This window comes from Trichosurus vulpecula, chromosome 3 (assembly GCF_011100635.1).
Source record: "Trichosurus vulpecula isolate mTriVul1 chromosome 3, mTriVul1.pri, whole genome shotgun sequence".
NCBI lineage: Eukaryota > Metazoa > Chordata > Mammalia > Diprotodontia > Phalangeridae > Trichosurus > Trichosurus vulpecula.
Window position 1 is genome coordinate 434,208,925 of NC_050575.1, and position 15,746 is coordinate 434,224,670.

The 15,746-nt window shown below is 49.4% G+C and overlaps 1 protein-coding gene across 15 annotated transcripts in view; it reads right to left on the reverse strand.

The window, feature by feature from the left end:
* Positions 1 to 15,746, reverse strand: part of DYSF (dysferlin) — a gene marked incomplete at its 3' end in the record, with an annotated part of 227,243 nt that overhangs the window by 12,521 nt on the left and 198,976 nt on the right. For 7 of the 15 annotated variants that reach the window (XM_036749057.1, XM_036749053.1, XM_036749051.1 and 4 more), the window contains 1 exon segment: positions 3,486 to 3,548. In XM_036749057.1, coding sequence (XP_036604952.1) covers positions 3,486 to 3,548 — 63 coding nt within the window. 15 annotated transcript variants of the gene reach the window in all.

Here is a 15,746-nt window from a genome sequence, read left to right on the forward strand (position 1 = left end):
CAGTCCTGTCTGACTCTTCATGCCGCCATTTGGGGTTTTCTCGGCAGAGATACTGGAGGGGTTTGCCATTCCCTTCTCCGGCTCATTTTACAGATGAGAATACTGAGGCAAACAGGGTGAAGTGACTTGCCCAGGATCACACAGCTGGGACATGTCTGAGGCTGGATTTGAACTCAGGAGGATGAGTCTTCCTGACTCTAAGCCCAAGGCTGTACCCATGCCCCATTGATACTGGCTGACATAGCCTTAGTGAAAAGCATTTGGCAAAGGACTGTTGTTAGAAAAGGTGTTTGCTCATCTATAGCCCCCAGAGAAGAGGTTGTGACACAGGACGCACTGTGATACATACAATGGGCCGTTCTAGACTTCAGAGAGGAAGACAGGTTCCAATCCTGACTCCAGCCCCTAGCACCCGTGTGACCTGGAATAAGTCACTTATACTGTCTGAGCTTTGGTTTCCTCACAGGTAAAGGGGGGTGGGGTGGTCTTTAAGGTATTTCCTAGCTTTAAATTTATGATTCCTTAGATGAATCACAGATGCCCCAACAGGAACCCTCACAAAGAAGGCTTAACAGAAAGAGGAAGGTGGAGGTTTTTGCCTTCTCCTGGAAGCCCTCCAAGATTGACTCTGTCCATTGTCCGCCCCATTGAGACTGCTGACCAGCAGCACCCCTCTGAGGGCCCTTTTGTTGCCATGGCTGTGTCTCTATGGGCTCCAGCCTTGTCCGGCACGCCTACTCTATCAGGTGGGGGCCTCCTGGAAAGCAGAAACCCACGTGTCCCCCAACAAACAGGCAGCACCCCTAGAGTCCAGACACGTCCTACTTTGCTTAACTTCGGGGCCTGGTTCTTCTATGTGACCTTGGGTGAGTCACAACATGGTAATCACTCAGTTGACAAGTCTCCACCAAGCACCTACTACGGTCCAGGCCCGGGGACAGGAGGACAGAGTCAAAAGGTCCCTTCCCTGGGAATCTCCCATTCCACTGGGAATGTATGGACGTGGCGATATCTCTTAAAAATCAGAGGTAAGCTCCTGAGGCCAGGGACTGACCAAACCAGGGCCGTGCACCCCCATGCAGCCCACCTGTGTCCACTCAGATGCTTCAGTGAAAGCATTTATGTCCATTTCCACGCCCGTAGTAAACACAGGCAGGCCGCATAAAATCGCACTGCAGGCAGCCACATTTTGGACAGCCCTCCCCTCTTCAGCTCTGATTCCCACAGCTTTGGCCCACAGGAGAGCTGACCCAGAATAGGGTGTGGCTTATTCTGAGCCTGACACCAGCCTCACCCTAGGGTGGGGGGGGGGGCGTGGAGAAGTAGCGTGGGGGGCTGGGGAGCGGGAAAGGAAGGGAGGAGTATGAGTGGTGAACACAGGCTTGCTCATGTCACAATGTGCCCCCCCATCTGACTGTGCTAGCCCCCCCACAGTATGCACGTGTCACCACCTCAAACCCATGGCCACGGTCTGTTCGAGCCGACAACAGCGGCCTCGGGATTGGGGCAGAGGTGCGGGGTTGGGGGGGACTCAGGACGCTGGAGAAGCTGACTCTGGACAAAAACCCCAAGAACTGCCCCTTCTGAGAAATCCTTCCAGATCTGCAGCTGCCTCTGCGGCCTAAGGCACTCACTCACTGACCCACTGCTCCCCTGCTGGTCCTAATTAATGTGCTTTAGAGAGACAGAGAGACCCGGGGAGGGACTTGGTCAGCCACAGCCTCGGAGCCCTGTGTTCTTACTCATTGGCGGTGGGATGACTCCAGGTAAGTCACAGGATCGAGGGCTAGAGCTGAAAGGGACCTAGAGGCCACGAGAACTTCATTTGTCTGAGAAGGAAGCAGGCTCCGAGAGAGGAAGCAACTGCCCCAGGTCACACAGGTGGTAAGGAACAAATCTGACAAATCAAGTGTTCTTCCCACTGAACACGTGTGGTTTTAAGTTTCCAGACTTTGTCTACTGATTCCTCATCTAAAATGAGGTTAAGAGGCAGTTAGGTGGTGCAGTGGATAGAGCACCAGCCCTGAGTTCAAATCCAGCCTCAGACACTTACTAGCTGTGTGACCCTGGGCAAGTCACTTAATCCCAATTGCCTCCCCGCCCCCCCAAAAAAATTGAGGATAAGCACTATTTTTCCTAGGATCCTAATGAGGAAAGTACTTTATGAACAAGAAAGGGCTATAAAGATGGGAACTATGTATGATCATCACCTTCATTATTTTCATTATAAAATAATGATACAACTCACATTAGCATTATTATGATTTTGTGTCTTATTATAGGATTCATTTATAAGTCTACCTGTCCTGTCTCTGCCATCAGACTTAGGGAAGGGAGTACACCTACCCCATCAGACTGGCAGCTCCCCAAGGGCCAGGGTCCTATCCCTTCCTCCAGTGTCCTGACTACCTTGGGGCTCCATCAGGGCCTAGATATGGGACTAAGGAGAAATGGGCTCTGATGAAAGTAGAATTTGTCCAAAGACATTCTCCCCAGTCCCTAAGAATCCCGCTGAGGACGTCCACCCACCATTCTTGCCAGGAAGAAAGAAAAACTGCTGAAGACAAGAGGGTTGGGCTGCTGAAGGCGAGGGAGGTTGGTGGTCCTCTTCCCTTCCAGGGACCCCTCTCCTCCCCTCCATGTCCCCATCCAATCAACTCTCCATTACCAGCTAGGTGATCTGAGAGGCCACCAGGCAGCGAGAACATGAACTCTGACTGTAAAGCTAAAGGGCCTGAATTAGCCTTCCAGCCCCAACATTTGCTGGATAACTCCTAGATTGTCAGGGCTGGAAAGTTCATTCGGGTAGCGAGTGTCAAAGGTGACTCCTGAGCTAGTGCTCTTCTCACTGGACTGCGTATCTGCCTCAACTTCCTCCTCTGTAAAATGTAGATGATAGATGATGACATTAGCGTGACCCACACAAGGTTGTTGCAAAGGAATTATTCGTAAATTAGTGCGTTAGTAGAATGACACTTCTCAAGGCCAAGGATGGTTCCATTTTGTGTCTTGGTATTTCCAGCACCCAGCCCAGTGCCTGGCACATCGTAGGGGCTTAACAAAGGTTTGATGAATTGCTAGATTGAGGACAACCCCTTGTAATCTGTGAAGCACCAGATAAACAAGTTGTTATTATCTTTCTCTGCATCCTGGCCATCCCAGCTGTGGAGGTCTGATTCTGTCTGGGCCTCTGAGACCTCTCGAGGCATCTTGCCTCAGTGGTGAGAGCTCTGGGTCTACAGACCCATTGTGACACCATTCTGAGCAAAGCAGCAAATCCTGCAGATGTGCTGCCAGTGAGAGATGCCACAGATCCAACTCTGAAACCCCCTGAAGACTGCCTGTGATTTGGGCCTCATCTGCCTTGTGAGCCCTTCTTATCACTACACAGATAATTGAGAGTTGACTGAGCTCTGTTGAACCTTAGGGAGCATCCTCTCCCATTCTCCCCGCCCCCCACCAAAAAAAGGGTTAACAATACCTACATGGACACGGGATGAAGAAGATGCCAAGTTAATGGGGTCTGAGCCAATCATACCGTCTGCAAGCTACAAATTAAACAGGCAAGTTAGCAATGGAGTTAGAAAGACCTGCCCTGGAGACCAGAGCAACCTTGGAGAAAGCAGGACTCATCTTCTCTCCCCTCCTCCCCAACAGGCATCCTCTGGGCCAGCCATGCAGGGCTGTACCACCCCCCACACGCATACCCCGTGTTCATTCCCATGCTCAAGGATCCGGGCTGGTCGAATGGATCTCATGACCTACATGTAAATTAGTTTCACGCGTGTCTTCCCCATTAGAATGTGCACTCCTTGAGGGCAGCAACTATTGTGGCCTGTCTTTCTAAGCTAGCTAGCGCTCAGCCAGGGCCAGGCATGTAGGAATCACTTTACAAACATCATTTAGCTGACTGAGAGGCTTAAAGGAAGGAAGCAAGAAAATGAGCGTTTCATGAGCACCTACTATGTGCCAGGCACCGTGCTAAGCATTCTACAAATAGGATCCCACTGGATCCTCATACAATCCTGGGAGGTTTGTATTATTACAATCCCTGTTTTACAGACAAGGAAACAGAGAGACAGAGGTTCAGTGACTTGTCCAGGGTCATACATGTTTGAGGCCTGATTTGAACTCAGGTCTTTCTGATTCTAGAACCAGCGATCTACCCACTGCACCTGGCTGCCACTGCCTCCAAAACCTGCAGCTATGTTTATTGGCCTAGAGACCACCTAGACCAGACCCCCTCGTTTTACAAGGGGAGCTGATGCAAAATCTCAGAGCTGGAAAGACTCAGAGGCGATATCAGAGTCTGGGTTTCTGCTGACACTAAGCCCAGTGCTCTCTCTGATACACTCCACTTCTCATCCAGCAGCGAAATGAATTCTAAGTCTTGACCTGAGTCACTGAAAAAAAAACACTACCAGGGGCAGGAAGATGCTCCCGCACCTGTCAGCTGCTTCCCAAAACCTGGTGGGGGGCGGCATCCCAAACCGTCCCTGGATGGAACGTTCTGGGGAACATGGCTTGGAAGGGAAAGACCCCCCCCCCTCCATATGCAAAGCAATGGATCCCTGGGCCAGAATTTGTAGCTAGAATCCTGAAAAGGGCCAAGGGGTGGCTTTTGTCCCCAAACACTGGGATCTGGGGACCCTCCTGGGAGATGGAAGAAGGAAGGGGAAGACAAGTCTCATGACATTCTTCCCTCCATGACAGGGAGTGGCACAGAGGCGCTGGGGTGAGAGGGGAACACCCACTGTTGTTCAGGCTGGGGAGAGAAACATTCAGGGAGGGTGTGGAGAAGCGTAGACAGGCAGTGCTGGATGGCACTTGATCCCTTGCTGTCCTCCCCCCCACCCCAACTCATTTTACAGAAGAAGAAACTGAAACTGAGGCTCAGAAAAGTGAAAGAATTGGCTTAAATAAGTGAAGCAATTAGACCATTGAATTTAGAGCTGGAAGGTACCTTAGTGATGGTCTAAGCCATCTGCGGGGTTGTGGACCCCTTTCGCAATCTAGGGAAGCCCAGGTTCCCCCTCTCAGAATCATATTTTTAATTGAATAATATGAAATACATAGGAGTCCAAAGGAAACCAGTCATATTGAAATACAGTCATCAACACAATCTCCAGGATTGCTTAAGAGCCTCTGCAGAGTCCAGGGGCAGGGAACCTGTGGCCCTGAGCCCACATGCAGACCCTATAGGTCCTCAAGTGTGGCTTTTGGTTCAGTCAGAGGGCTGTGCTTGAGGACCTAGAGGGCCACAGTTTCCCCACCCCTGCAAGTCTGGTCAAATCCAATCTGCACAGCGAGAGATTAGAGTCTCAGAGAGGGCACAAGAGATGTCCAGCATCACAGAGCTAAGACACAGTAGCTCTCAGATGAGTCAATGAGGGGAATTCAGGCAGGATTGGGGGGTGGGACCTGTGAGGACACAGAGAGGAGGGGTGGTAGAGTAGAAGGAGCATGAGTTTGGTAATCAGGGAACTTGGGTGCCAAGCCCAGATCTCTTCCTGACTGACCTTAGGAAAACCACATGAGCTTTCAGACATTTCAAGTAGTGCAGTCCATTGGAAAGAGTGCTGAATGTGAAGATGAACTGGGTTCAGATTCTGCCTCTATGCCTGCTCCCCTGGATGACCTTAGACAAGTCAATAAATCCCCCTGACCCTCAGTTTCCTCACCTGTAAAATGAGGAGACAAGACTAGAAGATATGGTCTTTGAGGAGCCCTCTCTCTCTCTCTCTCTGTCTCTCTCTCTCTCTCTCTCTCTCTCTCTCTCTCTCTCTCTCTCTCTCTCTCTCTCTCTGTCTCTCTCTCTCTCTCTCTGTGTCTTTCTCTTTCTCTCTCTCATCCTGTCATTCAAATCTGGGCTCTGCCCCAAATTGCCAGAGTGACTTGGACATATCCCGCATCTCACTTTCTTGTCTGTAAAGGAATGTCCTGGAGTTCCTTCCAGAACAGTAAAGGTGGTTAAAAGCGGAGTGTTCTGCCAAACTTCAAAGACTGGACTAGATCATAATAATGATCTATCTCTTTATGGCTAGAGAGGGGCTTTACATACAGTATCTTGTTTGATAGTACTACAAAACCCATTTTACAGATGAGCAAGCTGAGGTTCATTAAGTGATTTTCCCGGGGTCACACAGCTTGATTCTGGAGTTGGGAAGACCTGAATTCAAATCTGGGCTTCAGATACTTATTAACCCCAGCAAATCATGGAGATAATAATAGCCCCTACTTCTCTAGGTTGTTGTGAGAGCCAATGAGGTAATGTTTGTAATTGCCTTGCCATTTTGATTACTAAGCATCTGAGGCAGGATCTGAGCTGGGACCTTCCTGACTCTGTGTCCGGTCCTCCACACTGTTACTTCCCAACTCCAAAAGCACCTTGAAGTACCCCTGAGGGCTCCCAGAAGAGCTGGAATCCTGGGCAGGAAGGTTTTAGGGGTAGTGGTTTCTGCGGGTCAAAAGCTCTCCTAGGATCTCAGATCTAGAGCAGGGAGTGACCTAAGAGGCCACTTAGCACAACCCCCTCACTTTACAGACAAGGAAACTGAGGCTGGGGTATAAAAAGGCCAGAGTCACAGAGTCAGTGAGGATCTGAGGGAGGATCAGCCAGGACTGGTCAGGGTGTCATAGCAAAGGGAGAACCAAGGTCCAGACCCTTCCAACACAGTGACCACAGAGGCAGGGCTGCCCAGCCAGCTCCACCCTGCCCCACCCACCTCCATCTTCCGTTTCGGAGCAAGCCTCCGGGTTTAGGCTGAATTTTGTCATGCTTTTCTTTTTTAAGGAAGGCCAGAGACAGAAGGAGAAGGTCACGGGAAAAGGGAGAGGAAGGAAAGAAATAGAACTAAACACAGGGCTGACAAAGGGCCAGTCCAGCTTCTGAAATTACACGTTCCCATTTGGGACTCAGGAAGGAACGGGACGTAATGAGGCCTGGGGAAGAGCAGGTGAGCATTGCCGCTCTAACTAATGGGAGCTGTCCCGACAGGGAATCATCTCATGCTGGCAGGGACCTGGAGGCCATTCCAGCCCACCCCAACCTTCACAGGGATCCCCTCCACAGCGTCCTTCAATGGAACGGAAGCTCCCCAAGGGCAGGAGCTGCTTCAAGGTTGTCTGTAAACCCAGCACCAGTCACAGAGCCTGGCACAGAGAGGGCACTTTCCTATCTTTTCCCCCCTTCCCTACAGTGGCAGGGAGGAGGAGGGTTCGAGAAGCCTTGATGCTTAGTTATTCCTTGAGTTAGGAATGGAGCAGGGTGAGAGTTCTCTCCCCCCACCCCCAGGCTCCCCCATTCCTGCTCAGCTGAGAAGCAGTGAAGTAGTCCATGTGAAAAAGCTCTCTTGCCCCCTCCACCAGCCTCCTTCCCCAACCCTCTTCTCCTGCTTCCTCGCTCCTGGCTTCTCAAGGGCTGTTCAAACCCCTTTGCTGCAGCTCGGCCCAGCTCCCTGTCTGGGCGTGTGGAGGGGATCTGCTGGCGCCAGCGGGGACAGGGGCGCGGCCAGCACGGGAACCGTCTGCCCACCACATCTAACCGGGACTCTGGTCGGGATGCTGAGGGGAGGGCTCTTGCCAGGACATTCTAGGAGCCCCACCCCAGGCTTTCGGGCTTGCACTAATAGAACTTAATGAGGAGCAGGCCTGGGGCAGGGGGAAGGAAAAGGGGGGCACGCCACTAGAGAACACCCCCTGCCTTCCCGCCACTGTCACTAGGGAGACCGCCCGAGGCTCAGAAAGTTCCAAGGACACAAAGAAAGACCGTGTCAGGAAAGATTTTGAACTCTGTATGTGTGCGCACATCTGGCTGTGTTTCTATGGGCGTGTGTGTATACATTTTATTCCTCATCTCCGTCAAGACAAAGGATCACAGTTCTAGAGCTACAAGGGATGTCAGAAGCCATCACGAGTCCAACCTCCTCCTTTTATATATGGGGAAATTGAGGCACAGAGAATAAATGACTTGCCCAAGGTCACACAGGAGGAGTCTTAGAAGCCATAGTCTGACTCTCTCATTTAACAGATGAAAAATCTGTAGCCCAATGAGGAATGATTTGGCCCAGGTCACACAGGTCATGTCAAAAGTGAGATTTAAACCCAGGTCCTCTGAGCCTCCATAACCAGTGCTAGAGTGAGGGACACACAACATGGTCTGGAATTCTGACTCTGAGATACACGCAAATTCTAAAAGGTGCTCTCTCTCTCTCTCTCTCTCTCTCTCTCTCTGTGGGTGTAGGTGTGGGTGTGGGTGTGGGTGTGGGTGTGGGTGTTTCTCCCTCTCTTTCTCTCTGGCTTTTCCCAAGCATGCTACCACCAGCCATGTCCTCCTTTCAGGAACTACCACTCCCCCATTCTCCCTTCCTTCGGGAGTTTTTAATCTTATACAGATACACTGAGGACAGAGAAGGAAAAAACAAAACAAAACAAAACATGGAGGAAACACCAAAGCCTGGCTAAATCACCAATCACACCCATCAAGGATTTTCAATTACAGAATTAGGCATAAAACTTTGGACCCATTCTGCAGGTATTTGGTCACAAAGGGAATTGATGGAGCTCACCCATGAAGATCCAAGGAAATGAACAAGCCATTTGTGTTATAAAAGGAAGTGTTCACCACTGGCCATTCTTGCCAACAATCACAACAAGCCCTAGGTTTAGAAGAGATCCCTCCAAAATATGAATAAGATTAAATTAACATTACTGAACAAAGTTAAACGAGGAATTGACTTTCCCAAAGCGCACTGGCATTGGCCATCATTTAGGAAACTGGGGGATAACATCAACATTATCCCCCTAAATGAGATGGAATAGCCTCTGATTGGATGGTATGCCAAAAATAAGAATGCTGGGGATGAACGATGGGGCAAGAATCAATCCTTTCCCTAATCTAGAAACATTTTCTGGTCCTCAATTTAAACCAAAATGCTTTCTGGAGCTAATTCTAGAGGACAGAAGGAATGGTGGCCATGAAATACAGGCAGAGATCATAGCAAGCATTTAAGATTCTTCCCAGTTACTCTGACAAGTCCTCAGATAGCATGGACTCAAGTTCCTTCACCATCCTGCTTGATGACCTCTAGACACCTTCCAGCTCATCAGTCCTTTATGGATCCCAGAAGGGAACACAGGTCTGACCAGCCCAGAGTCAGAGCACTACAGTGCCCTTGGCTCATAAGACTACCTTCCTGGACATTAGACCTCTCTTAGTATAGCCCAAGCTCATGTCAGCTTTTTGGTCACTCTATCACACCAAGACCTTAGACTGTGCCACTCTTTGTATTTTATCCCTACTGCGTAAAGCATTGCCTGGCCCACAGTAGGTGTTTTAAAAAAAAACTCTTGTTGATTGACCAGTTCATTGAGCTTACAATCCACTAAAACCCCAAGGTTCTTTTCAGGCAATATGGTACTTCACAACATCTCCCTCCATTTTGTGAAATTGATTTCTAAGAACCCAAATACTGAACTTTACATTTTTCCCTTGTAAATCTTATCTTCTTCGATTTAGCTCAAGGTGTTCTGTCAAGATCTTTTGGGATCCTGCCTTTTCTGTTAGCAGTCTTTTATAATTCCATGTCATCTGAACATTTGATAATCTATGCCTTTATTCCAATCATTGACAACAATCTTTAAAAATTTCTTGTTTGACAGATGTGGAAAGTGATGCCCAACCAAGGGGCCAGGATTTGAATCCAGGTTTATTGACTCCAAGTCCTGTGCTCTTTCTAAACAATGCTGCCTCCCAAGGGGGCAGGCATACTTTTGACCTTGGAAATGGCATATGCATCTCTAAGTACTTGGCACCATTTCTCTATCCTTTCTGTCTGTGTGTTTATCACAGCCTGGGACCTTCTCCGTGGCTAACACTGCCACCTTCCATTAAGCTTTCTCCAACCATTCCAGCCCAAAGTGATATCTCCCTGATGGTATGGTTGAACTTAACTGTTTCTAGCTATCTCATGAAACACCCAGATTGGGAAATACTTCGTACAATCAACATGCCTTTCCCTTGTTTCCTTCGCTGCCCGTGGAACAGACTGAATACATAACAGTGCTCAAGACGTCCTCATTTGCTTGGTTGATAGATTGACAGTAGGGTTAAAGTCCATATCAATTGTCTGTATCTTAAAGCACATGGTCAAGATCCAAAAAAAAAAGATCTCATCAGGAGAAATGACACATCTGGCACGTCCCTGAAAGAATCCGATGATGGCGATGTGGTTGGTGGTAGTGATTATGGGCATGAAGATGGGGGTGATAATAGTAGGGGAGATGAAGATAATGAGAGCAACAGTGGGGATGGCAGCAGTGATAGCAATGCTGGGGATGGCAGGGGTGGGGATTAACAATCACAGACCGGGTTCTCAATTATTTAAATTGAATGATAGAGACAGTGGTGATTATGTTGTTATTATCCAAGTCACTCCAAACACTGCTGCATGTTGGGGATGGAAATAGGGACTGACCAGTGATTTCACTAGTATGGGGAACTCCCAGGTGAGGAAACTCCCTCTACTAATGTAGGTTGCCATAACACAATCCTAGAGAGTTGTGTAAACTTAGCACGGAGAGGTTAAGCTCAGGATCACACCGCCAGTATGGGTCAGAAGCTGGAACTGAACACAGGTCTTCCTGGCTTTGAGGCTGGCTCTCTATCCATACTTCAAAATCAAATGAAAAATGGTCTCTGCCTTCAAGGGTTTGCATTCTGCTAGTACGATACGACATGACAATAGGTGTGTGGTGTGTCCCTAAAGCCTTAGTGCTTTGGCAGCTTAAAACTGTGTTTATAAGACTTAGGAGACACCATGGATGCATGATAATTTGAGAAAGAAGAGAGTGGTCAAGGAAGGCTTCCTATTGGAGGTGGCGCCCTCTCTGGGATAGTAAGAGGTAAAGGAGCGAAGGGAAGGCATTCCAGCTGATGGGGATGATGGGATGGTGGTGGTCATGGTGACCATGGTAACAGTGAGGTTGCCGATTAATAATCATAGTAGGTTCTCACCAAGTGGGTTTTTTTAGCTGAATTGACTATGGTGATTTGGGCGATGATGGTTTTGATAGAGACAGGAGAGACGATGATGACAATGGTGGTGATGATGATGAAGAAGAAGAAGAAGATGATGATAATGATGAAGATGATGGCAGTAACATGGTGAAGACAACAATGTACAACAAAGAGTGTCACCCAGTCCTTCTGCCCTCTGTATCATTCAAGGTCACGGGCCAGAAGCACGTCTGCCCCCTCTCCATCACAAGTCAATCCCCTCCATATTGACACACCATGGCGAGATGATGACATCCTACCCCAACGTGGTAAGCCAGGGCTGGGTGTGAGTGAGAGGAAAGGAAAATGGATGCTGTCATCACTGTTCCTGTCTCCTTCTCTACCATATGTTGTCATGAAGTAGGGCAGGGAGGCCGGGGGAATTGAGATGTACACATCCCCACCCACCCCTTCCCCACAGGCCAAAAACCTCACCCCAGACCAAGGTTTCCAGCTTCTTTTGGCCCAGTCTTTTTGGCCCAGACGTTTGGAAAAGGAGCAAAATGGCCTGGCTGGGCTTTCTCTGCTGCCCTGTGTCATAAAGAACAGGGACATGAGGGGAAGTCAGGGAGGAGGAGGGACAAGGAGGCAAGGCCAGACAGGCCTGAGTAACCCACACCCTCAGTAATCATAGGATTGTCGGATCCTCGGTCACCTTGTACACCCTCCTCATCTTACACAGGAGGAAGTCCAGGCCCTCAAGAAGAGGAAGCGATTTGCCCAAAGTCACAGATGTAGTAAATACCAGAGCTGGGACACATCTTAAATTCCTTCCTCCCCTGCATCAAATCCACAATCCATGAATGAATGAATGAATGAATGGATTTACTAAGCACTCAAGTGTGCCCAACTCTGTGCCAAGTGGTGGGAATACAGTCAGAAAAATACCCTTAAGGAGCTTAGAATGGGAGAAATACCTGATATAGAGAGCCAGAGAAGCAGGAAATGGAGAAATGACGTGGGAAATCACAAAGATGGTGGGTGAGTAAAACAATAAGCTGGATTTTTTCCAGAGATGACGGTTGTGTTGATTTGATTATAGATTGGCCCCTTCTTCCTACCTGTTGTGGGTACCGCCAATTTCCCAGTCACCCACACTTACAGCTGACAACCTGGCACAGGCCATCTCACAACTAGATTATTAACAATGGTGAGTCTTCCTGCCTCAAGCATCTCCCCCACTCCAACCCATCCTTCGCTTGGCTGCCAAGGTGATCTTCCCAAAGCAAAGGTCTGATCACGTTACACACACACACACACACACACACACACACACACACCACATGCAAACACACCCTACTCAATAAACTCCAATGGCTCCCAATTACCCCCAAGATTAAACATAAAATCCTGTTTGGCTTTTAAAGATCTTCATCGCCTGGTATGGTTTTAGCAAGTGCAGGACCAAGGAGCTTGGAACAGCAGCAAGGCCAAGGGTGGTCAGAAGGGAGCTTCGGAAGGAGGAAACTGAGGAAGCGTTCCTGCCCTTCCCAACGAGGAGGCTCCAGACTCTGCCCAGAGAGGAGAGAATTCATCCACGCCTTCACTCTTCTCATGTCTGGTTGACCCAACTCATCACCTGTCAAACCAAAGCTCGTAAACTCTTCGGTCACGGTAAGCACGGCCTTGACCCATCAGCCCACAAGGATGTATTAAGTGCTTCCATGTGCCAGGCACTGGGCTAGGCCCTTATCGACCCAGTGGGTCACTTCAGCAGGCCAATCTCCAACAAGTCTTGTGGGTCAAGCAGCATGGGAGAAGACTCAAAACTGTCAAGCTCTCATTTCGTCTGGAAGGTTGGCATTCCCAGTGAGAATGAGGCTTGAATGTAAGAAGGGGGGTACTCAGGACCCCCAAAACAGTGGAAACTGGGGGCTGGGCAAACCAAGCATCCTAATACATCCCTAGGATGGGCCCTGTCTCTAAGCTGACGTAACAGTACCACTCAGTTAGCATTTACAAAGTGCTTTAAGGACTGCACCAAGTTTTACTCAGGTTACCTCATTCCATCTCATTTCACAGATTAGGAGACAGGCCTGGTGACTCGTCCGGCCACACAGCTAGTAAGTGTCTGAGACAGGATTTGAGCTCTGGTCTTCCTGACTCCGCTTCCAGAACCTTGCCCACTGAGCCACCTAACTGCCTATATTTTAGGCTGAGAAACTCCTGTCTCCTCCCTCCACTGCCCTCCGAACTTTCCATTGTGGAAGGGAGGCCCAGTCTGGGTCTGCCAGCCAGTCAGGAGTTCCAGGCTCCCCCAGTGGCAATTAAGGAAAGGCACCGCCACTCCCTACACCCAACCCACTCCCCAGGGTGGGAGGTTGGGTTACTTGTGTCAGAAAGGGGTGGAGACAGGAATTGGAGAAGTGCCCAGGGTCCTCTGGGTCCTGACCCTTTGTCTCCAGTGATGCTTGGTTACCTAGAGCCAGGAGGACCCAAAATAGCCCTTCCAGAGGCTAGGTCCTGGGGATATTTTCAGGGTGATGCATACAGAGAGTGAATCCTGCTGGACAGAAAGCTCACACCAGGCCAGAGGCCCAGGCTGGGGAGGTTGGGATTTCAGCTTTATAGCTAGGAAGGCCACCTCGTCCAACACATTTTAAAACATTTTCAAAACACATTTTTAAAACAACATTTTAAAGATGTGAAAAAACTAAGGCTGAGGGAGAGAGAAGATTTAGCAAGCTTGAAAATTAGGGTAAATTTTTGCAGATGCTTCAGGTGAAAATTATAATAAAAGCTGATCTTTATATAGCCCTTCAAGGTTCCAAAGCTCCTTTATATGTTGTCTTGTTCGAGCCTCAGATGGAAGATGTTTTATCTCCATTTTGCAGATGGGTAAACTGAGGCTTGGGGAGATAAAGTCATTTTCCATCGTCACACAGGCAGTGAGGGGCAGAAATAGGATTAGAACCCTGACCCTGGTAGCCTTGGCATTGTAGAAGTCTCTCAGGCTGTCACCAACCTGAACAGCTGCCCTGTCTTACTTAACTCTAAGCTCACGGCACTTCTTTTGCCCACTACACGAACAGAAAGAAGCCTGGATAGACAGCATCAGCACAGTCTGAAACTCCCCAGGGGCATCCCAGCCATTGGACAGCAAGAACAGCGCCCCAGGCTGGGACAAAGAAACACGGCCCCCTCAGCAGCAAAGCGGTGTCTGCCAGCAGCCAGGCACTGGGGCACGAGACAGCTGGAACATCTGGGGAACAGCTCAGTGTGGGGAGTTACCCCGTTTGGCTGGGATGGAGGGTGTGTGAAGGGGAGTGACGGGAAACATAGCTAGGTTGTTAGGCGGGAGCCAGATTGGGGAAGGACCGAGATGCCAGGCCGGGGGATTTCTATTTTACCCTTCATCGGTGCCTCTGGAAGATTGACTTTGGAGGCTGAGTGGAGGCTGATTGGAGACACTGGAGGCAGGGAGGCCAATTAGGAGCCTGCAGTATTCAAGAGGGAGGCTGGCGAGGGCCGGGACCAGGGTGACGGCTGTGTGGGTAGAAAGAAGGGGGTGGATGCAAGAGGTGCTGGGGAAGGACTGGAAGGACTTGGCAGGCCTTGGATATTGGGGGAGTGGGGCCTCCTGGCCGTAGACCTTCCCATATGCCTCTCCAACACCCTTACAGCAGTTCATCTAAAGGCAAGAGCCAGACACTCCTGGGGCCTCCTTTGACACAGCCACCAGAGGCCTGTCATTTTGTGTTTCACTTAATTAAAATTGGGGAGACCCCATCCCCCCAGAATCCTACCCCGTTGAACCTACTAGCTTATCTTACTTGAGATTCCCTGCCCTGTGGTAAGCAAATCCCTGCCTTCCATTCCCCAACCCCTGTGATTCAGAGTCAGTGCATACAGAGGAGGTGCTTCTCTCATCCCTGCCCCCCTCATTCTTATCTCCACTCAGTCCCCATCCCCCTTTGCCCTGTCCTCCCCTAGGATATCTGGAAACCATCTCCTCCCCCGGATCGGAAGGTTCCTTCTCTCATTAGAAAGCTCTTTCCATCTCCTGGTCCTCATGGAGAGCTAGCTTTTCCCAGAAGATATCTCATCCTGGGCCCCCTCTTTTCCCCTGCCCCGACCCTGAAACACACAAGAAGTCAGGAACTCTCTGCTCCCCATAGCCACTTCTAGACACTCCCTTGGCCCCCACCCCTCCAGAAGAACTTATCACCATCCACCCTGAGCTCCAAGAATCGCTGGACCTCTCCACCTGTCCTGCAGGGAAAAGTTCTACATGTGAGTGGTCAATCCTTATTAGAACAGAAGGAGAAAATGCTTTACTTGTCTACTTGTGTCTTCAGTATTTAGTACAATGTTCAGCACGCACTTAATCAATGGTTTCTAAATTATTCAATCATCTATTCAACCATCCATTCACTTACTCATTCATTCCTTCAAATTCACTCCAGCTGTCAACATTACCCAAATACTTCCTGCTGGCAATGTCTAGTTTGCTCTCCCCACCTGTCTTCTCTCTCTCTCTCTCTCTCTCTCTCTCTCTCTCTCTCTCTCTCTCTCTCTCCTTGTCTGTCTCTGTCCCTCTCCCTGTTTCTCCCCCTCTCTGTCTCTCTCTCTCTCTGTGTCACTGTCACTCTCTGTCTGTGTTTCTCTCTCTCTCTCTCTGTGTGTTTCTCTCTGTCTCTGTCTCTATCTCTGTGTGTGTCACTGTCACTGTCACTCTCTGTCTCTGTCT